The sequence below is a fragment of the Typopeltis vanoorti genome, chromosome 24, assembly GCF_054136105.1.
Source record: "Typopeltis vanoorti isolate ZY-2024b chromosome 24, IOZ_Tvanoo_1.0, whole genome shotgun sequence".
In the NCBI taxonomy this organism is placed as follows: domain Eukaryota; kingdom Metazoa; phylum Arthropoda; class Arachnida; order Uropygi; family Thelyphonidae; genus Typopeltis; species Typopeltis vanoorti.
In genome coordinates, this window is record NC_143572.1 from 15791156 (window position 1) to 15818770 (window position 27615).

The 27615-nt window shown below is 35.6% G+C and overlaps 1 protein-coding gene across 1 annotated transcript in view; it reads left to right on the forward strand.

Moving 5' to 3' along the window:
• Positions 1 to 16549, forward strand: part of Arp8 (Actin-related protein 8) — a 156034-nt gene extending 139485 nt beyond the window's left edge. The window contains exon 13 of the mRNA XM_090413311.1: positions 14970 to 16549. Within this exon, the coding sequence (XP_090269437.1) occupies positions 14970 to 15113 (144 nt within the window). The 3' untranslated portion in view covers positions 15114 to 16549. The remainder of the gene's footprint in view (positions 1 to 14969) is intronic.
• Positions 16550 to 27615: the final 11066 nt, after the last annotated feature.

A 27615-nucleotide genomic window follows, 5' to 3' on the forward strand; every position in this document is an offset into this window, starting at 1 on the left:
ATTTCCTTTATTAATATGGGTACTATTAGAGCTCTACTCCAATCATCAGGAATTTGTCCCTCTGTCCAGGCCTTCTGAACTATGTTGTGCAGCCGCTGTAAGACTTTTATACCACCATACTTCAGAATTTTTGGTCGAGTATCATCTTCTCCTGCTGCCTTTCCACATTTCAAGCCTTTTGATAGCTTTTTCTACTTCAAGTATGGATATCTATTCCTGACTGCATGCCTGTTGAGTGTTTTTTACCACTGTGCTATCACTGCTTGTTTCATTTAGCAATTTTTCGAAGCAATTACTCCATACTTCAAGGATATCTTTTTCTTCTCTTTTCATATCACCTTTATCATCTCTAACTCCTTTTACAGCACTCTTTCCTCCATTTCTAAGCTTCTTCAACAACCTCCAGAATATCTTACCACCTTCTTGATATTTATTTTCTATGTTCTTGCCAAAGTCCTTCTATGACTTTTATTTAGCTAGTTTTATAGTGTTTAGCTTTCTTACATTTGTCTCTGTATTCTCCAAGAGCACAAGCTGACTTATTTGACACGTACTTTTGATATGCTTTTTTCTTTTCATTCACTGCCTGTTTAACTTCCTGTGTCCACCATGGAGTTCTGATTTTTCTTTCCTTGCAGACGTCACCACATGCCTCTGGCTGAATCAATCAGGGTTTTCTTCAAGCCTTGCCACTGAATCTCCAAGGTTTGGTTCCTGTTCTCAAACTCTTTCATTTTTTCTTCAATAATCTTTGTGTATTTTATCCAGCTTGTTCTTCACCAAGCCTTTCTTCAACAATTCTACAGTTCACACGATAGCTGCTCAACTTTTATTCTCTTTAAAAGTTTCTTACGTGTTATTCTTTTCAATATGAAATACAATTTTATCCTGCTCAAGACTAAATAGTAATCACTTCCAATTTCAAATCCTCTGCACACTCTGGTGTCCTGCACCAGGAAGAAAACATCACTATCAACTTGTTTAAGTTAAGGGATATTACATCCATGTCCTGAGCAGAAATCCAACAGCCATTTGCCATTATTATTAGTTTTGCTCTTTTCTCCAAATTTTCCCAAAATAGATTTGTATGTCTGACAATCATTTCCTATTCTATTTAGATCCCCAACAAGGACCAACTTTTCCTTTTTCATTGTGTCAATTGCTTTTTCTAAAGCATCAAAGAATTCCTCCACTTCTACTTTAATAGAACCTTCTGTGGGACCATAGACACAAATAAGTCTCATTGTCCAGTTCCCCATTCTGATATTTGCCCACATCACTCTACTTGAGACTGCCTGTCATTCAAGAAGATTAGCCTCGTATTTTGTGTTGAATACTATGGCTACTCCTTTTCCTTGATTGTTATTGCTTGAATATAACATTTTGTATTTATTGTTCAGAAAGATCTCACCAGTTTTGGTCTTTTTTGTTTCAGTCACCCCTATTATGTCGATATGGTACTTATCTAATTCCTCAGCTAGCTCCATTTCTTTGCCATTCAGGCTTCTTATGTTGATAGTACTGATCTTTAACTTTGGTGATGTTGAGTTGGGGTGTATTTTCAGATTTGTTCCAGTAGCTGACTTTTCGCTTTTTGCCATGGTTCCCTGGCGAAAACAACGGGGGGCATTGTTTAACCATGCGATGCCCCAGCCGGCATGAAATTTTGTCATGTTGTACCATCATTTTGTATATTGGTTTTAATTCAATAAAAATACAATTTGGTCGGCTAAATCCCAAATTGCCAGCCCATCCTCGTTCATTCAGTATCCAAGTAGATACCCAACAGGGTGCACCACGAGAAGGTGAGGATTGGACATTAGGTCAGAAGCCTTGGTCAGTTCTCCGCATTCCTTTTAAAGGCTATGTGGAGGTCTCCTCTCAGTTATACAGCTTTGAGCGTTAAGCAACGCATTGATTTACCAGTCTGTCCAAAATAGGCTAAACTGCAGACACAAGGAACTTTATATACTCCAGAATGTTCAAGAGGATGCAGTTGATCTCTAGGAGAATGTATGAAGGTAGCTAGCTGAACAGGTTTTAAAGTGGCACAGAGATCATATTTCCAGTAAACTTTGGCTATTTTTTCTGATGACTTTTGTTAATATGGGATGGAAATGGTTTTGCTGTGATCCTGTGTTGGGTGTAGGTTGGATGGGGATGCATGCAGTATTTTATCTATTTCATATGGGCATTAGCTCAAAAAGGTGTTGTTAAAGGTTTCAAGAGTTTTGTCATTTGAACCAATTGCCCTGGCTCAGTGAGAAAGTGTTTTGAGGACACTACGATGGTGGGAAAGGTGGTGGTGGTGTGATTGTTTATTTAAATATCTTCCTGTATAAGTGGGTTTTCTGTAAATGGAGAAGGATATTTTTGAGCCATTAGGAAGTTGTGTCACTAGTGTATCTAGAAAGAAGAGACAATTGTTACTTTCTTTTTCCATGGTGAAGTTTATTTTGGGATGTTAAGATGGACCCAAAATGTATCTGAGCCATGAAGCCAAACAGCAAACATATCATCAGCATAGCACAACTTAACTATTGGTTTAATTATAGCTGTGTGGGTACTTGGTTTTCAAAATGTTCCATCTAGAAGTTAACTAGAGGGGGAGGTAAAGGGAAACGTATAGCAATCCCATGCAACTGGTTGTATATTTTTTTCCTTTCAATAAGAAATAACCTGTGTATTGTGAATCTGGATAATTCATTGCTATCTGCGGGAGCCACACCCAGTGGAGATACCAAGGTTGAATTTAATGCAGAGGTCATATATTTCTCATATGCAAGTAGTCAAAAGATGTATTGCCTTATTGTTAATATTCTCTGTATTAGAAATAGATGTGAGAAGTGTTGTCACACTTGATTTCAAATTAGATTAAGCTTGCCTTGTGTGTGTATGTATGTGTGTATATATACATACAACAGGACTAGAGCCAGTGTGCTCTCTCTAGCCACGTTCTCTTTTCAGTTAACTCAGACGAAGGCCGCCAACAAATTGTGAACTGGACTCAAACTTCTAACATCCATGTGTGTTATGATGAGCTCGAGAGAAAGATTTTCGAATCTAGAGAAATTTCTCTAGATTCTTCCCATATCAACAACAGCCTAAGTTTCAATCTCTCCAACACATTGTGAACTGGACTCAAACTTCTAACATCCATGTGTGCTATGATGAGCTCGAGAGAAAGATTTTCGAATCTAGAGAAATTTCTCTAGATTCTTCCCATATCAACAACAGCCTAAGTTTCAATCTCTCCAACACATTGTGAACTGGACTCAAACTTCTAACATCCATGTGTGCTATAATGAGCTCGAGAGAAAGATTTTCCAATCTAGAGAAATTTCTGTAGATTCTTCCCATATCAACAACAGCCTAAGTTTCAATCTCTCTGATGCACACGTTGCCTCTGTTCAGTATAGCGACGTAGTCTACGTTTATTTGGAACTCAAGCTCACATTTTGTTTTCAAACATGCTATCTTTTGTACTTGTTCTGTTAATGCAATTTTAAGTCTCTGTAATTTTTTATATATTTCTTTGATTGTGATACCTGAAGATGTTGATCAATTCAACAAAACTAGTAAACTAGTAGTATCTTTTCAAATATACCATTATTTCTCGGTATCAGTCATTAAAACTTTTTAATAATATATATATATATATATATTGTGTGTGGGGTACAAAGTCCAACTCTACCTCCCTGGGGTGTTGGGCATTCTAACCATTATCAGACCTGGACCCAACACCACTAACAGAGCTCTGGCAAACACTTCAGAACAGTGATCAGGAGAAGTGTATATGCGACTGTAAACGTGGGGGGGGGGGCTCTTTTCTCTGTATATCTTATCTTATATGTTTCTTTAACTTAATATTCATTTTCTATTATTTCCTTTCTTTATTGCTCTACCTTAAGTAAAATTTTTCTTACCTGGGATCTCCAGATATTTATTTGATTGAAGACTGCACCTCCGAAATTCCCCTATAGGCAAAAGAAAGTTTTTATACTCTAGTAGATCAATTAATCACTTATATCCTAGGTTTGCAGTCATGGCAAAATTTACTCATAAATCACTACTAATCATTGGGGTTCCACCATCAGGTCTGAAATAGTGTTTTTTGAATCGGTGCATTGCAAAAAGATTGAATCGGACAACTATTTTTATCAACAATAAGAACAAGTTTAATTTCTGATCAATTAATCATACATATCCCATGAAATCATAAGATTCATTTATGAAAGGTAATTTTTAGTCTTTTTCAATCACTCAACTTTGGTTTCTATTCAATTCTCTCGCACTTACTTAATTAGACCTTCAACAAGCATACTTTATATTACAAATATCAGGAAGTTATACATATAGCACGAAATCGTTAGTTGCGCTTGACATTCCTAATTTAGCATCAATCAAAATACAACATACATGTATACAAATGTATCTCTCAGAATCTCATTCCTTTCAAACACTTAATCATAATCTAGGCAATTATATTTATACAATCCACCTCATTGAGTTTCAAACATTCCAATGATGCGATAGCAGGAACATACTCTATCACAATATTCAATCATAAGTACACATATAATCAATTAAAGAAATTTCAATAGCTCAATCTTTTCTCCAAGTGAAATTAACTGCGCTCATGCTTCACTCATTTGCAATTACACACATTTACGAGAAATATTAACACTCTAAATACTATCTCCTTAAATTAGACAATTTAGCAGTTCGATAGGGAATTCTTTCTTTATTCACAAACAATAAATGAATGTATAGACTCGCATGGGTCTCTTCCTGTCTTACATGTGTAATTCAATCATAAGTACACCTATAATCCATTAAAGAAATTTCAACAGCTCAACATTTTCTCCAAGGGAAATTAACTGCGCTCATGCCTCACTCATTTTTCAATTGCACACATTTGCTCTAAATACTATCTCTTTAAACTAGACAATTTAACAGTGCGATAGGGAATTCTTTCTCAATTCATAAACAATAAATGAATATGCAGACTCACATGGGTCTCTTCCTATCTTGTATGTCTTTGTCCTTCTTTCCTTATTCCAGCACTTGAGTGGGGTTTCTCTCCTCCGTTCCATGTTTTGGAATTCTCCTCAAAGCGACACTGAGAACCGATGAATAGTTGTAGCAGCAGGCGGGATATAGGGTAGGCGTTCCGGCATCTTGAACTGCCCTGCAAAGGATTTCTGCATAGGCCTGGTTGCACTTATTCGACCACAGGACCTTTACAGCAAGATTTCTCCTTAACTATCGCCTTCGGATATCTTCGGCTGTGACTGAAACGACATCGGTGGATGGCTCTCTCCACCCTCCTCTCTGGAACTTACACCTCGGGTCCTCTCTCATGGATGGTTCACTCAGGATGAAGAAAAGGAAGCCCTTCTCATCTTCGAACCAACTCTTTTATACACCAGAGTCCTTGCACCTTTGATTAAGTTTTTGGGACCCCTAGCATCGCATCCCCGTGCGAGTCTTGCTAGTAGTTTGGAGAACCCTGTATAATGTTTCTTGAAAATTCGACGACAATCTTACTTCCTTCCTTCACTGCCTTAATCTGGCCTATGGGCCTTTCTTTTTGATTTGCACTGCGCCCTTTCAATATTGACCTTGAAGGTCACCTGCGATGGGTCGTTTCCAAGACCCATCGCAGGTGACCTTCAAAATTCGGTATGTCTTTTGAATCTTCAAAAAACATGCCGAATTTCGGGCGATGCTCTTGGTTTCAATACTTCTACATCCCTTCTTCCCTTTGGGCTTATTTTGCTCTTTATACAGATAGCTTTACATAGAGAACTAAAATATACATTTTTACAAGAAAATTTAGGTGAATTCCTACTGTAAAAAGTCGATGTTTTTAGATAATTTATTTTGGCAACATTGCATTTTTACACAACCACAGCAAAGATGCAGTTACTGCAACAACAGAAACAGTCCCGAGTCCTGCACGGCCCACATTCGCCTTTCTACAGCGGCAGTGAGGCCAGGGGTGCTAAGAATCTCACAAATGAAAACAGACCACCTCTTAAATCTATAAAAATGGCAATTGGTACCCTCAGTACTCTAACTTTGGCAAGAGACTACAGAATATACTTATTAATCAAAGAACTAACCAGTATCAACTTAGTTATCCTGCTAGTGAATGAAACAAAAAGATTGAAAGAACTGACAGCAAGATGGTATAATGGCTCACAGATATTCCTTGAAGCATCCTCAAACAATGGCAAACAAGGCGGAGTGGGCTTCATTGTTAAATCTAAGCTCACCAAGTCGATCCTTTCTTGTAACATCATATCTGAAAGAATAGGTGTACTCCTAATTGGAATAGAAAACAGTATAACAATAAAAATTAATATCCTGCTATGCTCTAACATCTGTAGCTGATAATCAAGCAATAGAAAATTTTTACATGAATCTTGAACAGGCATTAAATTACAAGTCAACATACACATTTGTTGGTGGCAAAATAGAATGTTCAAAAGAAAACAGAAGGTTTATAGGTCCACACAGCCTGGGAGAAAGAAATAGAATTTGCTGTAGCTGAACAACTCTTTATCGTGAATACTTTTTTTAACAAACAGCTGGGAAGAAGATGGACTTGACAATCCTCAAATAGAGACACAAAAAATAAAATTGACTACATTTTAACAGACTGTAAAAGACTGGTACAAAATGTTGGTACAATAGGCGAAACATACTTCGACATAGATTCTGACCAGACTCCTGCAACATTATTACTTATCGTTATTTGTTATATATATATATATATATATATATATATTGTTCTCTACCTCTCTATCTTATATCTTAATATCTTGGCTACCATATATAACCTGAGTTGACCTCTAGGGATATTTCCTGTTCAGAAACTGGCAAATTTATATTTTTACTGTGCCAGCCAGCTTCCTATAACAAGAATATAATTCAGGCTCAGGGAAATATTCCTAGGTTTTAGGCATATACGTTAATCTAAATTCGCACGTGAGTATATAGATCTCGGTTCCTTGCAGTCATGACCTAAGATCTAATCTCTATTATATAATTTTCTAAACTCTTTCCTGCTATTTGGTTCAAATTTTATAAGTGGTAGGTTGACACCTTGAATTCAGGCAAAGCTCAGTTTCAAGCAACAAAACATGTTTATTAATGCTAAAAAAAATTAGTACACAAAATCATCATCATCAAATTCCTGCCATGTACCCTCAATGGGTGTACAGGATATGATAGTACTACATGAAAAATATTACATCATTATTAATTTCCTATCTACAATTTTCCTCCAAATCAGTCTGTTACTTGTCAACACTCCAACATTATCAGATCTTATATTTCTATCGTCTAAAGCACTTTGTACCATATTAGTCTTTGCTCAGGTATTTTACTTCTGATCCAGCTCTCAGATCCATAAGTTAGAAGTTTGAACACCGTCTTGTATACAGCTAATTTAGTGTTCTGACTAATTTCTCTCTTATTCCATATGAATTTATTCAATTGACTTCCCACCATACCAGCTTTGCTGATTCTGTTGTCTATTTCTATATTTAATTTACCATCTTCAGTAAAAATCGTGCCTAAATAGCTGAAATGTTTTACTTGTTCCACAGGTTCTCCATTCACAACACAGTTGACATTTTCAATGATTCTGCCTATTTTCATTGTCTTTGTCTCTTTATTGCTGACCTTCATACCATATCTATTACAACAGCTATTCAATTTAGTCAGAGAATCTTGCAGACTTGTAGCGGATTTATTTAGAAGTATAACATCATCCGCATAAAGCAAAGAGCTGACATTAACATCTCCAATTTTGATATCATGTTTAATACCACTTTCCTTCATAATGTGATTCATATAGATAATGAGTAACAGAGGGGATAATGTACATCCTTGTCTCACACCAGATTTAAAATTAAACCATCTTCCTGTACTTCCTTCAATTCTAACTGCAGACTTACAACTCAAATAAAGACTAAGTATTGCTTGATATAATGCCCCATTGACACCATATAACTGCAGCGTATTGAATAGCTTCTCTCTTGGCACCTTGTCATATGCCTTTTCCAGATCGACAAAACTTAAATACAGATCTTTGTTATATTCCCATGCTTTCTCGACTATTTGTCGTAAAGTGAAGATCTGATCCTGACAGCCTCTATTTGGCCTGAATCCAGCTTGTTCTTCACCAAGCTTTTCTTCCACAATTCTTCTCAACCGTTTCTCAAGTATACTTGCATAGATCTTGCCAGGAACACTCAGTAGGGAAATACCTCTGTAATTCTCACATTCAGTTTTATTTCCCTTTTTATATATGGGTACTATGAGAGCTCTACTCCAATCATCAGGAATTCGTCCCTCTGTCCAGGCTTTCTGAACTATGCAATGCAGCTGTAAGACTCTTATACCACCATACTTCAGCATTTCTGGTCGAATATCATCTACTCCTGCTGCCTTTCCACATTTCAAGCCTTTGATGGCTTTTTCTACTTCAAGTATGGATATGTATTCCTGACTGCATGCCTGGTCAGTGTTTTTTACCACTGTGCTGTCATCACTGCTTGTTTCATTTAGCAGTTTTTCAAAGTAATTACTCCATACTTCAAGGATATCTTTTTCTCCCGTTTTCATGTCACCTTTATTATCTCTAATTCGTTTTATAACATTCTTTCCTCCATTCTTAAGCTTCTTCAACAACCTCCAGAATATTTTGCCACCTTCTTGATATTTATTTTCTATATTCTTGCCAAAGTCCTCCCATGACTTTTGTTTAGCTAGTTTTACACAGTGTTTAGCATTCTTGCATTTGTCTCTATATTCTCTAAGAGCACAAGCTGACTTATTTGACAAGAACTTTTGGTATGCTTTCTTCTTTTCCTTCACTGCCTCTTTAACTTCCTGTGTCCACCAGGGAGTTCTGATTTTTTTATCCTTACAGACAACCTCACCACATGCCTCTCTGGCAGAATCGATCAATGTTTTCTTCAGAGTTTTTGCCACTGAATCTCCAAGGTTTGATTCCTGTTCTCAAACTCTTTCATTTTTTCTTCAATCATGTTTGTGTATTTTAGTCTACAGCTCACATCTGAGAGCTGCTCAACTTTTATTCGCTTTAAAACTTTCTTACATGTTATTCTTTTCAATATGAAATTCAATTTTATACTGCTCAAGACTAAATAGTGATCACTTCCAATTTCAAATCCTCTGTACACTCTGGTGTCCTGCACCAGGGAGAAAACATCACTATCAACAATAACATAGTCAATGAGACTTTTCTTATTCCTAGCCTCTTCTCTCCATGTGAATTTGTGCACATTTTTATGTTGGAACATGGTGATAGTAATAACCAGTCCGTGTCCTTAGCAGAAATCCAACAGATATTTGCTATTATTATTAGCTTTGCTCTTTTCTCCAAATTTTCCCAAAATATTTTTGTATGCCTCACAATCATTTCCTACTCTGCTATTTAGATCCCCAACAAGGACCACCTTTTCATTTTTCATTGTGTCAGTTGCTTTTTCTAAAGCCTCAAAAAATTCCTTCACTTCTACCTTAGTAGAACCTTCTGTGGTACCATAGGCACAAATAAGTCTCATTGTCCAGTTCCCCATTCTGATATTTGCCCACATTACTCTACTTGAGACTGACTGCCATTCAAGAAGATTAGCCTCATATTTTGTGTTGAATACTATGGCTACTCCTTCTTTTCCTTGATTGTCATTGCCTGAATATAACATTTTGTATTTATTGCTCAGAAAGATCTTGCCAGTTTTGGTCTTTTTTGTTTCAGTCACCCCTATTATGTCGATCTGGTACTTATCTAATTCCTCAGCTAGCTCCATTTCTTTGCCATTCCGGCTTCTTACGTTAATAGTACTGATCTTTAACTCTGGTGATGTTGAGTTGGGGTTTATTTTCAGATTTCTTCCAGTAGCTAACTTTTCGCTGTTCGTCCTGGTTCCCTGGCGAAAACAACCGGGGCCTTGTTTAACCAGGCGACGCCCCAGCCGGCATGAAATTTTGTTATGTTGTACCATCATTCTATATTTTGGTTTAACCAATAAGAATACAATTTGGTCGGCTAAATCCCAAATTGCCAGCCCATCCTCGTCCGTTCAGTATCCAAGTAGATACCCAAGAGGGTGCACCACGAGAAGGTGAGGATTGGACATTAAGTCAGAAGCCCTGGTCGGTTCTCTGCATTCCTTTAAAGGCTATGTGGAGATCTCCTGTCAGTTATACAGCTTTGACCCTTAAGCACCCTGTACACAAAATCTTGTATTAAATTATCAAAACTTCTGCATTGCTAGCTAAGTTAATGTGTTATGCTTATCTATATAAATCATTCAATACTAATCTGACTTTCTCACATAAACTGTCATGCAAAATCATGTAATACAAATGGATAATTTAAACAATGTTACATTCAAGTCAAGTTCCTTCATTCACATTTACTTTAGATATACACTTCTCAAATCACTTCTCTCTTAGTTAAGTTTACTCAGTTAACAAAAGGGTTTTCACTATTTCAATCATATACACGTTAGAGATTTATGATATACAATTCTTTGTCTAATAGAATTGGCTGTATTAATTACTCTATCCTATCAAAGTTCTCTAAAATGTCCCCAGTCTTGTTTTATCAAGACACAAATTCTATATTCAAGCAATCTCAAGATATAAAACAAAAGAATCTTTACTTTACCAAGTCTCTCCGAAGGTCTATTAGCTGCCACGTGTTGCTCGTGTCATCCTTCTTCTTGTGACTGAGTTGTTCCGTTCTCTGCTACCGGACACAAATCAAGAATTAGCTGTTGCTACGAGCTTTCTCTACTTGCTTGGATGGGTCGTTCAGCATTTGGCACCATTCTGAATGAGCTATTGATTCTCGTACGGATCCCCGCAGAATACCTCTCAGCGCAGGTCACGAATACGGCTGGCTGTCATCGACATAGCACCCTCGGCTTGTCCTATCTCCGATCGCTCGTCGAGAGTCTTCGATCTCCAAAATACCCGAAGAGAACAGGAAAAAAGCCTTGAGCTTGGCGCATATTGCCTTAAATACTTTTTCTCAGCGCCCTCTTTTCTGTATTGTTTTGCTCACGATCCATAGCTTACATTGTGCTATTAGGTGTTGTTTTTGAGGAAAAGCGCTTACATCAGCCTTCCCCGTAAGCTACAGCCTTCGGCGTTACGACAGGTACTTGCGGCTTAGACATGACCGTTGATCCTATTAGTCATTTCTTACCTAGTAACTTATGATTTTATGATAGTTTGATAATACATAAATTAAGCCATTATTCCTTTACATGAAATGCTAATCTAACATTATTCTTGATTTTTAGCTTACCGTTTTACAATAAATATATTCCAATATATTACTCATACTGATACATACTTTCATATACAACAACTTAGGTGTTTTTTCACCTTCTGCTGGTAAGCAGGTATTATGCAAATTTCTTTGCAATTTTGTAAAGCTTACATGTTAGATCCTGAATGAAGAACTTGTCAAGAAGTTCTGCATTCAGTATGTAACACTCCTCAGCCATTATAAGAATAGACCACAAAAAAAAAAAAACATGTCGAGCAACATCAAAAGACAACCCAAACAAATAGACTACCACAAGTTCAGGAAGTACATAGAAATGACCGAATGGACTATTAAGAACTGTGACATAAATGATGACTATATTGACTTTATTAATAAATTCAACGAGTGCAAGAAAAATCAGAAATTCCTGTGAAACAAGAATAGAGAACGACTCTCACCTGAACTATAGAACTACTGAAAAAGAGAAAAGAACTGAAGAAAACTTTCTAGAATTCAAAATTGTCTGTAAGTTACTAATGAAAAGAATTCCGGAAGACTACAAAGCTTTCACGATACAAAAACTAAGAGAAGCAGTGCAGGAAAAATCCAGCCTGAAAAAAATTGAGAAAGACTTAAATTTTAAACAGTCAATTCCATCTGCTTTACTGGCTCAAAATGGAGAAAAACATACTAATAGAAAAAGGATAGAAGAAATTGTGCAGAATTTCTCTAATGATCTCTATGCAACTAAGTGCCAAGTTTCAGAACCTATCATTCCAAAACCAAACAATATACCCGATCTACTTCCAGAAGTAGAACATGCTCTTGAGAAAATGAATAAAGGTAAAGCCTCAGGACTTGATCATGTTAAGTCTGAAGAAAAATCCAACAAGGTGGACCAATTATTTTCAAAACCTTGGCTGCCAGATTCACACGGTACTTCAAAGAAAGATTCCAGAGGAATGGAAGATCTCAAAATCCATACTTCTATTCAAAAAAGGGAACAAGGAGGACAAAAAAACTATCGTCCAATCTGTCTACTCTCTCACATATATAAAATCATGAACAGAGAAATACTGAACAGAATCCAAAACACTCTCAAAGACAACTCCATTTGAGAGCAGGCAGGATTCAGAAGAGGCTTCTCCATAATAGATCATATCCAGGTCATTTCACGACTAACAGAAAAATGCAGAGAATACCGAATCCCTCAGTTTCCTCTTTATTGATTTAAAAAAAAGCATTTGATACCATAGAACGCAATGCAGTCATCAGTGCCTTACTGGAAATAAATGTGGACCCTACTTACATCCACATGATAAAAGAAATTAACAAAAATCAGATCACACAAATAACCCTATTTGATCAACCTATAGATATAAAGAGAGGGGTCTGCCAAGGCGATGTGATCTTCTCAAATCTATTTACCAGCACTTTACAATACATTCTGAAAAAAATAGACCTAAACGGAGAATAAGCATAGATGGTGAAAAACTACAAATCCTTATGTTTGCTGATCTAGTAGTGATATCCCACAACCCAAAAGACCTAAAAGAAATGGGTGAAAAAATATACACAAACAGCAGTAAGATAGGCTTAGAAACGAATTTAGAAAAAACACAATGGATCAAAAACATCTACACAAGTGACAGTCACCTATGTAATAACATCTCTATAGAACAAGTTGACTCCTACAATCACTTAGGACATTATTATTAAAAATCGTTATTCATTAATAAAAATGAATAACGAATTATCTGAAGAGCTAGCAAAAAGAAAGCTGCATGGCTATCATTCAACAGACTAAAAGAAACACTTACTGATCCAAATCTTGACATCTCTGTGAAGGCAAAACTATTTAATAGTGACATTCTTCCATCACTCGCATATGGATCAGAAACATGGAACACGACAAGAAAAGAAGAGACTCTCAGAATAACTCAGTTTGCAATAGAACGTAGGATTTGTAACATCAACAAAATGGAACATGTTAGAAACACGGAACTAAGAAAGAGATCAGGCATAAAAGATGTGGTAACTGCAGTATATGAAAGCAAGATGAGATGGGCAGGTCACATAGCCAGACTCAGGGATAACAAATGAACATATAGAATACTCAACTGGCAACCAAGAATAAAGAGAGAACCAGGAAGACCACCTACAAGATGGGAAGATCCACTAGTGAAATCTATGGGTATAACATGGAAGAGAGAGGATCGAGGTCATTGGAGGCATATTTGTGACCTGCACTCATTGAGAAATCCTGAGTGAAACACAGGTCCATCAAGGTAATATTGTGCATGTGTATGTATACATGTAAATATATATATATATATATATATATATATATATATATATATATATACTCATGTGTGGGTGTATGTGTATATATATATTTTATTTTTACATTGAGCCCATATACAAATGGTTGGTTAATGGTTAATCAACCTATAGTACATTAGTATCATGTATGAGTAGTTGTAGGGATTAGGAAAGGAGAAACTTGTTTACATTTGATTTAAAAGCCTGTATTTTGTATTCCTTGGGAAACACCTAAGGAGGAAGACTGTTCCACAATCCAGCAATAGCAGTGATGAAGGAAAAGGAACTTGTTCTGTCGGTTTCCAGGTGTACTGTGAAGGGATGTTGGGTGGCAGCTGCATATGTTCCAATAGTAGGAGAATTATTGATGCTTTCTTTATACAAACTCCATACTGGCAATTTGAGTCAGTATAATCTAATATAAATGTGTTAAATCATCTTCTTTTACTGCAGTCAGAATCAACACTTTGCATTTTCCTCTACTTATGATAGTTGATTGGTTTGATAGTTATTGTGATCTGTGAGCGTTTGACCTTTCATGGCGAGTCTTTAGGGCTCCATGAGGTATGAAAATAATACTAATTCTATTGAGATACAAGCATAATAACTTGTGTGTTTCACAACACAGTGGCTTTGGAAACAGTTAAGTTAATAAAAATACTTTATAGGTTAGATGTACATGAAATATTTCAGTGCATGGCAGAAGTAGAGAGAATGAGATCTCTACAAATTGTGTAAGAACCAGATTTTTTGCTTGAACTACTGAATGAATGGAATAGGTTGTTAGGAGTTTAATGCATTTCTGGGAAGAAGAGGTATGGGATGGTGTGGATATCCCATGATGAGTCTTATGACGCTATAGAATAGAGATGTCTGAATCATAATGTACATTTGAGTGGTAAGCACTGTGCCTCACAAAATATTATACTTGTGCATAATTTGCTGCTTACTTCAGGGACTGCAATTCTTTCTTTCTCCCACTTTCACATTATTATTATTATTCTGAACCTTATTCACTGCCATCACCAGTGATCACTTTTGATAATTAAGATTAAGACTTTGGTGCTAAGAGCAAACTAAATTGAGGTAAATGATTTGGTGGTAGAACATGTAATTGAAAATAGTTGATATTACTTTTTTTTATGTCAGATAATTTTCTAATCTAATATATTTTTTCATGCAAAATTCCAAGCAGATCTGTTTTTTTATACATATGAATCTTAATTGTGCACCACTTTTAATAAATTTTTAGTTTGTTTTTTTTTTCTCATATTCTCAGTTATTAGAGATTTATGTTATAAAACATAATCTTTTAATTTTGTAGGATATGGACCCAAGAATAACAACATGGAAAGGTGCAGCAATAATGAGTTGCCTTGACACTGCTCAGGAATTGTGGATCAGACAAGTTGAGTGGAAGAGATTTGGTGTTAAAATGTTAAGAGAAAGAGCTCCTTTCACATGGTGAACTGGCTTTTATTACTTTGTAAAATGCACAGGTCTGGAAGAAGAAAAATGCTTCTTCTTCCAGACCTGTGGCTGCCAAGTAAATGGCTTTCTTATCCTGATTGGATGAGGATACCAGCTATTTTGTCATTACCACTGACTGAATCTTGAAACAAGGTTCTAAAAGTAACTGCAGAGGTGTCCATGCTGCTTAGATATCTTGAACTGATATGGAAAAAAAAACAAAAAAACTGGAATTTAAGCACATGAAGGCAGATCAGTGAGAAGTATGTACCAGGTCTTCACTGTGGTAGTTGTGTGAGAGCAGAATATTATTCATATTTCTGATATCATTAGAAATATTTCATATGAGAATATGTAAATATAGGCTATGCAAGAAGAATGTCAACGTCTTTCAGCATATACGAATGAGATTTTTTTTAGATAGATATATATCTAGTCATCTTCTGCTATAACAGATTCTTAGCAAACCAAGACAAAAGTTGGTTGTAATAAAATTAAGCTACAATGAATGATCAAAAACAACTGTGTGTGTGTGTGTGTGTGTGTGTGTGTGTGTGTGTGTGTGTATTGTTATACACTTTTTATGTGTCCTAAGTTAACTAAAAATTCTCAGGTTTTCATTTGATATATATTTAAACTATCTGAACACTATGATTCTCTTTTCCCTCTCCTTACATTATGATTTCATATAAAAACGTATAGTTCTGCTGTGTTGTTAGTGTGATTATGTTAAGTTTAAAATTATATTAAAAAATTTAAAAACTTCATATTTGCAAAATAGTCACATGATCAGTACACAAATTAAAATTGTCACAAGGTACTTTTTCTTCTCATTCCCAAATTTGGAAATCATTGAAAACTTAACATAATCACACAAGCAACACGTGTTGTGGGATGTTGTTGTTCTTTACCACTTCAGTTTTGTTTGTATCCCTTTAAAATTTCAACTTCCTTTTGATATTGAAAGGTATGCATTGATTCATAATGAGTATCATAGCAGTAAACACCACCACGAACACATGAAAAAAAAATGTTGACAGGTAGCATTGAACTATGAGTCATCAGGTCATGTTGAACTGTTTTCAGAGTAATTTTTCTGCAACCAGCTATTGTAAACATTAGTCTTCTTGTCCTCTCCTGAAGTAGTGAGGGCCTCCCTTATGTTTTACATCCTGACAACAATCTTTTTTATTTATCTACCTGGCTACTTTTGTTTTAGGTATGTTTCACAACAATGTATTATAGATATTTATTACATTCATTTTGTCTATTCATTCATTCATGTCAATTGTTATGCATAACAGAATTGTTATATGCATAACAATTCTGTTTTGGCAAAATCTATAAGTCATTTTAATTTTTGAACAAATTAGATCAGTTTTAGTCACATAAGGCAAAAAAAGAAAAATCCCTGCTGTTGCCAGATGGAATTTAACAAAATTTGGTAATCAGGATCTTTATTAAGATTTGTGAAGTAATCTCAATTTCTATTTATGATATATTGTATCTAATAATGTTCAGCATTCTGTACAGTTTAGATATTAAAAATTGATCAAGAGATAGCCAGTGATAGTTTTTGGCATATTTTATTAAAAATCAACTAATTCATTAATTCCTAAATTAAATTCAGTTTAAATAAAAACTGACTGGCATATTTTATTTAAAATCAACTAATTAAACCTAAATTAAATTATTTCAGTTTAAAAGCAAAACAATAATAAAACTAACAAATAAAATAATATTAAATTACATACACTTACCTTTTAAAAATGTATTTTTCTGTTTAAATTTGTTTCACTATAAATTTACAATTCACTCTTCACTCAGTGACTCACTAGACACAGAGAGAAAACTAACCGGTCACTGTTCACAAATCAGAAAAAGATGAAGCAACAACAGAAACATGTGTTTTATTGTTGCAATAAAACGTGTTTTATTGTTGCAATAAAATGTGTTCTATGGCTACCCCACTGTGGGCCAAAACAGGCCAACCCATAATAAAATTTTAAGACAAAGTGTCCCAGGGTCTAGGGTGTAAGATTACATATCTCAATCAATTTTACGATTATAATTTGTGGAATTTTTTAATCAATCCCGGGGGGAAGTGCCTTGTTTCCTCTCCCTCCTGCGGATGCCCATGACCATGTGATTGCATTTTTATCGATGTATGAAAGTTTTGAGAGGGCATAGCGCATCAGCGCTCATCTTAATTGGTCCAGTGCAATTAATTGCAGGATAACTTCTGCTTAGAGTGGGGGGAACAATCTGTTTTAGGATTTATTAGAAAACAATGATGGAGAATGGTATATTTGAAATACTCAAAGATGAAAATATGTGAACCATCATTTATAAGCCTAAGAATAGGAGAGAATAAGTGTGAGTAGAAACACTTTCATTAATGGTAAACGAATTATTAATAATTATCATTTGTGATATGTATGTCCTATAAGTTGCTGGGTAGAGTGAATAGCACAATCCTATAAAGTCTGAACATGAATAAGTGAATTTATGATGGCATAATTTTAAAAAAAAAAAACTTATGAAGAGAGAGAGTATTGCAGGAATAAATATAGTTTGATGGAGCAGCAAATCATTTCGTAAAATTTGTTGCACGTTATGTGTATTTCACTGGTTTGTGTATATTTTGCTCCGTTTTCCAAGAATTTTATTTTGTTTACTGAGACTCAGTATACATAACATCTGATCATTATTGGAATTATCCATACTTTCAGGAATCCTAAATTCATTATTTTTTTTTTTTACTATCGGCAGCTCTTCTGTCTTATCAATCTCGCACATGCTGGTATTTGATTGTAAATCAACATCTTTTAATATACTGAATATTCATTTTTATTCAGGAATAGATATTTTTTACTGTCTGTTATTTCCGAAGACAAGAATAAAAATGTCTCTATATACCGTTAAAAAAATTTGCAACCTCAACAGATGCTATACTGCAAAAGCAAAAGAAAAACAATTAGCATTTTTCTTCTAACGTTCACTTCCAAATTTTCAGTTCCAGAAACCATGTATAACACTGTTTGTAATACAGCCATCACATACAAAAAGCGCTCAACTCATGACAAGTGACAACGTTCAATTGGATTAGTTGACACAATAACCAATCACAGAAGCTAGGTGCTGGGCGAGCTCAAAATGTTAGCTTACCTAGCCCTGCCTTCTCAACGGTTTAAAAATATTAGAAAGCTAAGAATTTGACCTGCTGCGCCCTCTTTACATCTTTTCGAAGGGCTCAAAGGTGCCCTTCGAAAGCACACCAGGGCTATTAACGCGAATGTGACTAAATATGTACCAGCGAAAAGTGCCCTCTTAATGAAACACTAATGCTTTATTACCCTCCTTAAGAGGACAATGAAGCATTAGTATGTTGAATTTTTTCTTGACAATTATTCATAAGACTATTACACTTTTTTTATATAATCTTTGTCAAGTAGCTTTATTTTATCCTCCTACATGTTTCGCCAATTTTTCTATTGGCATCCTCAGGGAATACAAACTAGTAAGCTAAAATGAAGGTTACAGACTAGGTTATAACTGATGGTTCTAATTCATACAAAAAATTGGTATTGTGCGTGACAATGTGTGTGTCTCGTTAACGTGATTTATTCATTATGGCTCATGACGTAATTGTTATGAAAGTTCATTTCTTTGATGTTTAATGATCTGATAAAAGTTTTCCAAATTTCTGGTAAAATTAGACCTTGATTCTTGTTTAGGTTTTCAGTTTTATGGGCGACTGTAGCTGCTTCTTTAAAGATTCTTGAATGGTAGTTATCTTCTATGTATGGCATAAGGCTCTTATCCCACTCAATGTGATGGTTACTAACCATCACATTGAGTGGTTCACATCACATTGAGACAAAGTGGCATGAAAGGCCTGAAATGTCTTGTCTGTTATTTCTGACATATCCTATGTGTTCTTTCTTTCTCGTTTCAAAGCTTCTAGAGGTCTGACCTACATAACTAATACCACATGAGCAAGGTATATTATATACTCTAGAGTACTTGTAGAATGGGTAAGGATCTTTCGATCTTAAAAATTTCCGAATAGTGTTGATTGGTTTGAATGCCACTCTGATCTTATGTGGTTTTAAAAGGTTAGCTAATTTTTTGGAAATGTTGCTGACAAAAGGAATCGTAATTGTACTGATGTATTGGTCATCACGTTGTCGATGTGGTATATCAGTAAAGAGAATCTTGTTATAGTCTTTTTGGGTGACCATTTAAAGAAAGTTCTCTGGATATTGTGGTTAATTCCGTTAGTAGGTCATCCTTGTCTGTTGTATACTGTATAGCTCTTTTCTTATATTTCTTATTTTCGTATGAACTAGAACCGTCAGTTATAACCTAGTCTGTAACCTTCATTTTAGCTTACTAGTTTGTATTCTCCGTTTTTAATCCTATCTAGCTGAAATGCATAACATGCAAAACTGCTTCAGAGATTCATTTTTAATTTTTTTTTTTTTTTTTTTTAATTTCTGAAATTTGTACTTGAATTCAATTGATTGTTACATTAAATAATTTTTATTATATATATCTAATTTCATATCGAATTTATGTTTCCAGTATACATGATGGATCTGTTCCTGCTTTTTTATGTCAGTGAATTTATTGTTTCATGTTGTCACTATTTCATAAAATGTGTAATACATACTTGTGATTTATTAGGCCTGTAACTGTAATCTCACATGCTATGACCACTTAAACAGAATGGGAAAGGAAATATTTACCAAAACAGGTGTTTGAAGTTAGAATGCCAGAAAAAAAAAACCCATTCGAAGGCCAGGATCTAAGTGGATTGATACAGTTATAAGTGTTTTAGACAGCCAGAATATAAAATCTGACAGATAAACTAATTTTGGAGGAAAAGTATTGCTAGGAAAGTTAATAATTATCATGTAGTAATATTCTGCACACCTCTGGAGGGTATTTGAGGAATTTGATAATGAGACTTTATTAAATCATATGTTATGTATTCAATTTCTAGAACATATGCATATTAGACTTTAATACTTCTGAATATTTGGGAAAATATCGAGTATTATAAATTACTTCAACTTTTACTATACATCGCTATAACAAATTCACTCGCTAAAACTACTGATATTCGTGACCAAAGTACCATAGGTATAATGCTATGCTAAAAAGGGCTATTACTTTCAATCAGAAAATCAGAAAGTAATAGCCCATTGAAAAGTCTTTGTGGGTACTGGATTATACTTCTGTGCTATATCACATGATTACTGCTATTATTATTGACACCTCCATGAAGTCAAGGTATTCACTGAGAGAAGCCATATATTACCAAACCAGCTGTCATACCTTCTCTTAAACTCATTGACGCTATATGAAATCACTACTTCAACAGGCAAACTGTTCTACTCACTCACTCTCTGTGAGAGAAGAATCTAGCTCTTGCCACTTTCCATATAAAGAAAAATTTTATCAACGAATATGCTATAACAGATGCCTATTAAATTCTTTTCAGAAGTTAATAGGCATCTATTATACAGGGTGTTTCAAAAATAATGACCTGATTTCAAATAATTATATTTAATAATGAAAATGTGTTACAGTTACAAAATAAATTACCAAGTATGAAGTAAGGCCTGTAGTTTCACTCACCACAATTACAAATGCTCAATGTGCCCTCCACTTGCTGCACAGACAAGACTCTCATACGAATTCAGCTATCAGGCTGATAGCTGAATTCGTATGAGAGTGTCACAGAATTTACTGCAGCCGTGATTCTGGTTCTGAGCTCATCCAAGTCAGCGGGTAATGGAGGAACGTAAACAGTCTTTTACGTATCCCCATAGAAAGAAGTCACAAGGTGTAATGTCTGGAGATCTTGGAGGCCAAGAGTGTAGTGCCAAATCAGGTCCCATGCGTCTAATCCAACGCTGAGTCAATGTTTCACTTAGAAACCGACTAACTTGGAGGTTCCAATGTGGCGGTGCTCCATCTTGCTGAAAAATGTAATCTTCAGATTCTTCATTCAGCTGTGGAAGTAGCCAGTCCTGCAGCATTTCAAGATAGGAGTTTCCCATAACAGTCTTTTCCTCAACATTACGTTTTGGTGAATCACGTTCGTGTGCAATTTCATGTGGATTCCAAGTCCCCATATGCGAACATTGTGGTGCAAAACGTTACCACTTAGATGAAAGGTTGCTTCATCACTAAAAATCAACCTTTGTAGGAAGGTGTCATCCTCCATGTCCTCTAACAGATTAACACAAAAATCTGTCCGTTTTTTTTTTTTTAAACCTACACGAAGATCTTGCACCAGTTGCAATCTGTTTGGCTTCATAAGCAAACGTCGTCGTAACACATGCCAAACAGTCACATGAGGGATGGTAAGTTCTCGGCTAGCATGAAGAGTGGGCTTCGCGGAAAAGCCTCTTGAATTCGTTGCACATTTCCCTCTGAGGTGCGTGGTCGTCCAGGACTCTCCCTTACATAAACACCCTGTTTCTTGAAATTGTCGATACCAACGGCGAATGTTTTTGTACAGTGGTGGATCAATTCCGTAACGTTGTCTAAACGCATGCTGCACCGTAATCACGGACCCAGTCTTGCTAAATTCGAGAACACAAAACGCCTTCTGTTGACTAGACGTTAACTTCTTATTAACTAAGCACAGTGGCTATTTGGATGCTAGTAGTGGCATCTAGCGGTCGTCATATCAAACTGGGCCAAGGCATTTCACATGGTACAAGTCGCATTCATTTGTCGTTCGTGGTTGCAGAGATATAAAATTTTCAAATCGGGACGTTCTTTTTGAAACACCCTGTATTATCCCTCTTTCTTGCTTACTGGTGTCTGCTGTTTCACATATTCTCAATCTATCTTCATAATTTGCATTCCATAATTCCTATATCATCTTTGTAACTCTTCTTTGTATCCTCTTCTTAATTCCCTTGGACCTTAGAAAGCTAAATCTGTGCACAGTAGTCCAGATGCAGTTGTATCAAGGCTTTGTAAAAAAACAATGTGCTTATACATCAAGATTTGTTTCATCACAGTTGTCCTCTGCGTTGTTGCAATTTTTGTTATGTGAACTTCAACTTCCTATCACTGTAACTCCAACTCTAGCCTCCTTAGTTTCTCTAAGCATAATCCCACCAACAAAAATTGCAACAACGCAGAGGACAACTGTGAAGAAACAAATCTTGAACATTAAATTCACTTACTAACATTAAATTGAGCGCTGTTATCATTTATCCACAGTTCCATCCTATTCAAATCATTCTGTAGATGCTGGTATATCAGTAGCATTCTTAACTGTCCTACTTAACTTTGCATCATCAGCAAAAAATTGAGCATCTCCTGTCAGGTCCTTTCCAATATCATAAATGTATAGATTGAACTGTGATGATCCAAGGACCAATCCCTGGTGTATGTTGCTGGCCCTAAATTTGACAGCTTCATCTCCTCTCCATATACCACTTTCTGATACCTATGTCTAGAACCTGTTTATCCAAGTCAATAGTTATATTCCAAACCTGTATCCTTCATTTCTTGCAACAACCTTGCATTGTGGTATCCTATCAAATGTATCCGTTCCCTTTATTCAACTCACTTGTAACATTATTATGAAATATGAACAAATTCTTAAAATACAATCTCCCTTTAGTAACCTCTTGAAGTATGGCTTGTCTGTCAGACCATTTCAGTATGCAAATTGTTGCTAAAATCTTCACCGCTACTCGATAGAGATACTAAACTATAAGTAGTTGATGTATCAGTTATTGTGCCATCCTTGTTTAATGGACTTTCCTCCATTCTTGTGGGATTATGCTGAGCTGAGACTCAAATTATACACTATAATTTGAGTGCTGAAAGGAATAAAGAAGCACAACAGTTCATTTGAACATCTTTTACGTTCTGTCCGGTTTTCATTCGTTGAATTTTTATTTAGGTTATGCAACAGCTCTAGAAACTCCTGCCCATGCAACTCTCTTTTTTCATCCTGTGTAGCATGTCTCATACACCAGGTTGAGGGATCATATCACAAGCACTCATTATTTGAATAGTTTCTCTGGAAGAGGTACAGAATCCTTAAAACTCACCAAGAATGGCAAGGGTGCAGTAGTGGATGGAATCCTCGAGTTTCTAAAACATCTCGACCGATGAGGTCAAAAATGACTGAACTGCCCTTTTCTCAAAAATTATAACAACTGGAAAACTACCAAAACTGTTGGGAAGCCAAATTAGTTGCTGTGCCCAAACCAGGTAAAGATCCAAATAATGTCAAAAAAATTTACGACCTATCTCTTTGCTTTGCTTGATTAGAGTGTAGGCTATGGGAACCTACACCCTAATCTTGTGCTGCTGTTGACGCAATGCTCATCAGCGGGCATTGTGTCTCGTCTAGTGCTGGGACCATTCGTGCTAGAGTAGGACCGACACACTATTAGGTAATTATCTCTAATGTTTTGTCCGTTGAGTGTATTAGTATGTAAACAAAAGAACAATGTGCAGTTCGTCGAGTTCGACAAATCCTTTGAATGGTGATTACTGCATCATTAGTTTAGTTGGATAACTTATCATTGACTATTTTGAACCGGTACAGTGCCATGTCAGGATACATCAATGAAAGTACGAGTATTATTACGTTACTTTAGCCCTACTTAAAATTAATATGAAAGATGTCACGATTATGATCAGCGTATCATCGAATAGATTTTCTTCCAGGAGACACTTGGGTTAGCTTGTCTCATGACTTCTTCCTAGAAATGATCCAAATGTTAAAAATTTTTCGTTATCGCCATTTGTTTTTTCTCTGTCTAGCAGTTTCAATATGGTAAGAAAACAGTTCACTGGGAAGTCCTTGAAAACGAATGTAATAAGCTATATGGCAATTTTTATCCAGGGAATAAAAGTGAGCATATCGATGTGACCTGGATGGTAAGAAGACCCGTGAGTCTTGCAGAATAAAGGTATGCCAAACTTGAAGAGATTAGATTGTGAGTTAAGATAGCAGTTGAATTTGAAAAAAAAAAAAAGTAATGAAAAGAGGCTATAAGAAACGATATCTATAGTGCATGGACTTCACGAAATATTTGAGGATGAGAACGGCATTATATACGAAGAGTTAAAATGACAGCTAAAGTGATAAAGTAAGAATTACGCAGAGAGCAGCAGTTTGTACGAGAGAAGTATTAAAAAGAAAATGATCAGTTGCATAGGTATGCAACGGCAAGTATAGTGAGGAAAGAGCCCTCCCTCACTCTGCATATGCATTTCTTCCAGATGGGTTCCCAAATGATTTGAAAAGCAGAAGAGTCTCCATAACTCAGTATGGACGACGCCTTATTGTTTGAATTCCATCTAGGATAGGAAGAACCTTTTATAAGTGATTTTTTTTTTTTTAAATTATTATCTGAAGGTAAGTTATCCGATCTCATAAGAAGGTGGCATCATTTCCCCCTCGAAAACTCGAGTTTTTCATTCAAACAGACAAACTAGCAAGAACGCGTATCTTATACTGAAGATAGGGTTTCCTTCTGGAAATTCGAGTTCATCATGCAAAACAGACAAACTGGACAGAAATACACCCAATTAACGAGTAGAATACAGTGGTCTCATAGCCTGGTTGTTTCGGTCTTAGTTCAAAACAACAACCTTAGCTGCCTTGGCCGTAATTCCCAACAACCAAAGCAGAAGTATCAAATTAGAGATCAGACTCTTGGGCGAATGAGGACAAGGCTATATGTAGGACAGCATAGATTTGTTAAGAGGAGACCACGTTTAAGTATGATCTTGTATGGTGATAAGGGCAATGTACACACTGTAATTTTCCTATTATAAATAATTAACAGATGAATTCACTTACGTCGGAAATTATGTAATGAGAGCAGAATTTCCGGTCTTGTTTTAAGACTTATCAGTGCATACAGTTAGAGAAAGTTAGTGTTATAATTTGTGACGTTAATTGCACGAGGAGAGTGTTTGATCTGTACTATAAGAATTTAAAGAAAATGGGATAAATTATTTAAATATATATATATTTAATACCGTCAGGAGTATTAAGTTGAAAAAACCTTCGCAAAATTGTGAAATTTTTAGTAATTATTTCTATTTAAGTTTTGTTGATGAATATGAACTCAGCGTTATACAATTTTTCTAACAAAGGACGGAATATTTTCTCCATTGAATCCTGTGAACAGGATTCTTAGAGTTCCTCTAAACGTATTTGAAAAGACCTGCCTATATACGAGATGCAGTCTTGTAACACGAGAGACTGCAGTAATGAGTAAAGAGGAGTATGTTCATCTTTTGGAGAGCATAATTTACGAATTAGATGGGAGCAGACGAAAGTTAATTAAGCACAGTCTGGCTATCTTTCAGACAAACCTTGGGCATAATGAATAGGGACTCGAGATTTTTTTTTTTTTCTTGAGAACTAAGATGAAGGCCAGCTGCTATCAGGACCGTAATTACACTTTTCCCGAAGCGCTAGTGCTTCGCCCTACCCTTTATAAAGTGAATAAAGACAAATAAAACCAATTAGTATAATACAAAAAGCTTTTATCAAATTTATGCGTTGTAAAGATAATCTATATCAAACAAATGTTATATTAGCGCTAAGTGAAGATACTATATAAATGTTTTTTCCCACACTTCTTTTTCGCAAATGTATATAATATAATTCAAATTATTCACAACACCATTTTCAATAGCAGCCATAAATTTGACATTTTATCCTGATGCAAAGAATTTAGTAAATAATTTTTTGCCGTTTTAAGAACAGAAAATGAACATTATAAAAATATATAAAATAAATAGTATTTGCATCATTGTTTTTTATTTATAACTTTTTTTTTTTATAAAAGGACTTATGATCTATTTCGATATCGACTTGAAGCAACGACACCGTTTTTCTGAGCTAATAGAAAATCATAATTTTTATGTTCAATTTTAATTATCGGCCTGTGTAGCTCAGTGGAAGTGGCTCTTGTGTGATCAGCACTTGGTCGCTCGAAGTTAGACTTAAGTTCAAGTCTAGTCGCCGACTGGAGAAATTTTTTCTAAGCCTTTCTTTGACCGGTTTCCGAGTTAACTCGGGAACCGATCTCTGGCACGGACATTCGGGTTTTTCGTCCCCGAAACTCAAGAAAATCGGCCGTAGTATCCACGTTATTTCAGACAGTAACATATCTTGTTAGTCTTGGGTACTAAGAGATGGCAGCACTTGTTTGCCAGCCTCTTCATCGGTGGCTGCTATAATTAGTGATAGGCATGGGCCAGCTATCTCTGATTGGCTACTGGTGGAGATTGAACTGACCACTCAGTCTCAAAAAAGTTAGATAGGGTATAAAGGCCTCGCTTACTCCCTATAAGGGAATAAAAGGCGTTAGCCGATTTATTTTTATTTAGTTATTCATTTTAATTATTTATACTTTTAATTCTTCAATTTTAAATCTCATTGTTTGGGATCCTTAAACTGGTCCTAATTTTTCATCCCCCAGCTACAGTCTCGTGCGCCTGTGCATAAGTACGACCCTGGTTGGTATGTATTATTTTTATGACAATGTATGTCAAAGTTGTAACCAGTAGAAATGAAAATACTCTAATGCAAAAGATTTCTGTTTTTAAAAATCTGTGGAGCAAAAGATGTATGCATTGCGACAACGTTTGTTAAAGCCTGACTTCTAACACATAGATAATGTACGGTAGTTAAGAAATTAATAGAATAAAACCAATTTTCGCCAAGTTTTTGGTCTTGGTTTCAGTTCACAATAATTCTGATTTGAGTTTCGGTTTTAGTTCATTATTTTGGTTGAGTGCTGCCTGTTTTAACTGTCTCTACGATGTTTGTTAATAGTGTGCGTTTTTAATAGTATAAACAAGTTGACATTCATAGTGTTTTATTCATTTTGTGTAGCTATAAAATGGATACATTTCCAAGAAAGCGTTCAAATATATGTACTGTACTCTTTCTCAGCACACATCCATGACTCTAAGAGAAATTGTCAATGAACGTGGTATTAGTTTCGGTACTGTTAATGCGATTTTAAAGAGGTTTAGGAAGACATACCCTTTCTCCTGAGAGGGAAGGAAAATGTGGGTTAAAAAGAAAACAACTACACTTGCCCAAGATCGTTTATTAGTTAGGAAAAGCAAAATAAATCCAAGATTGTCTGCTGTTGACTTAAACATGGACTTGGCAGCTAGTGGGATTAATGTTTCTTACATGACAGTCTGTCTAAGATTGTTGGAAGCAGGGAGAACTGCCCACAGACCAAAAAAGAAAACTGTTGACGAAGGCTATGCAAAAAAAAAAAAGAGGCTCACTGGGCAAAAGTATACAAAAATCGGTCTGTTCAGAAGTGGAAGAAGGTCTCATTCACAGATGAGAGCCATTTCTTTGTCCAAGGAAAGCGAATCTTCTATGTTCGCAAAGCAGAACTTTAGAATCTTCTATGTTCGCTGAGAAGACTTCTGCTGCCCACCTTCAAGAAACTCCTAACATC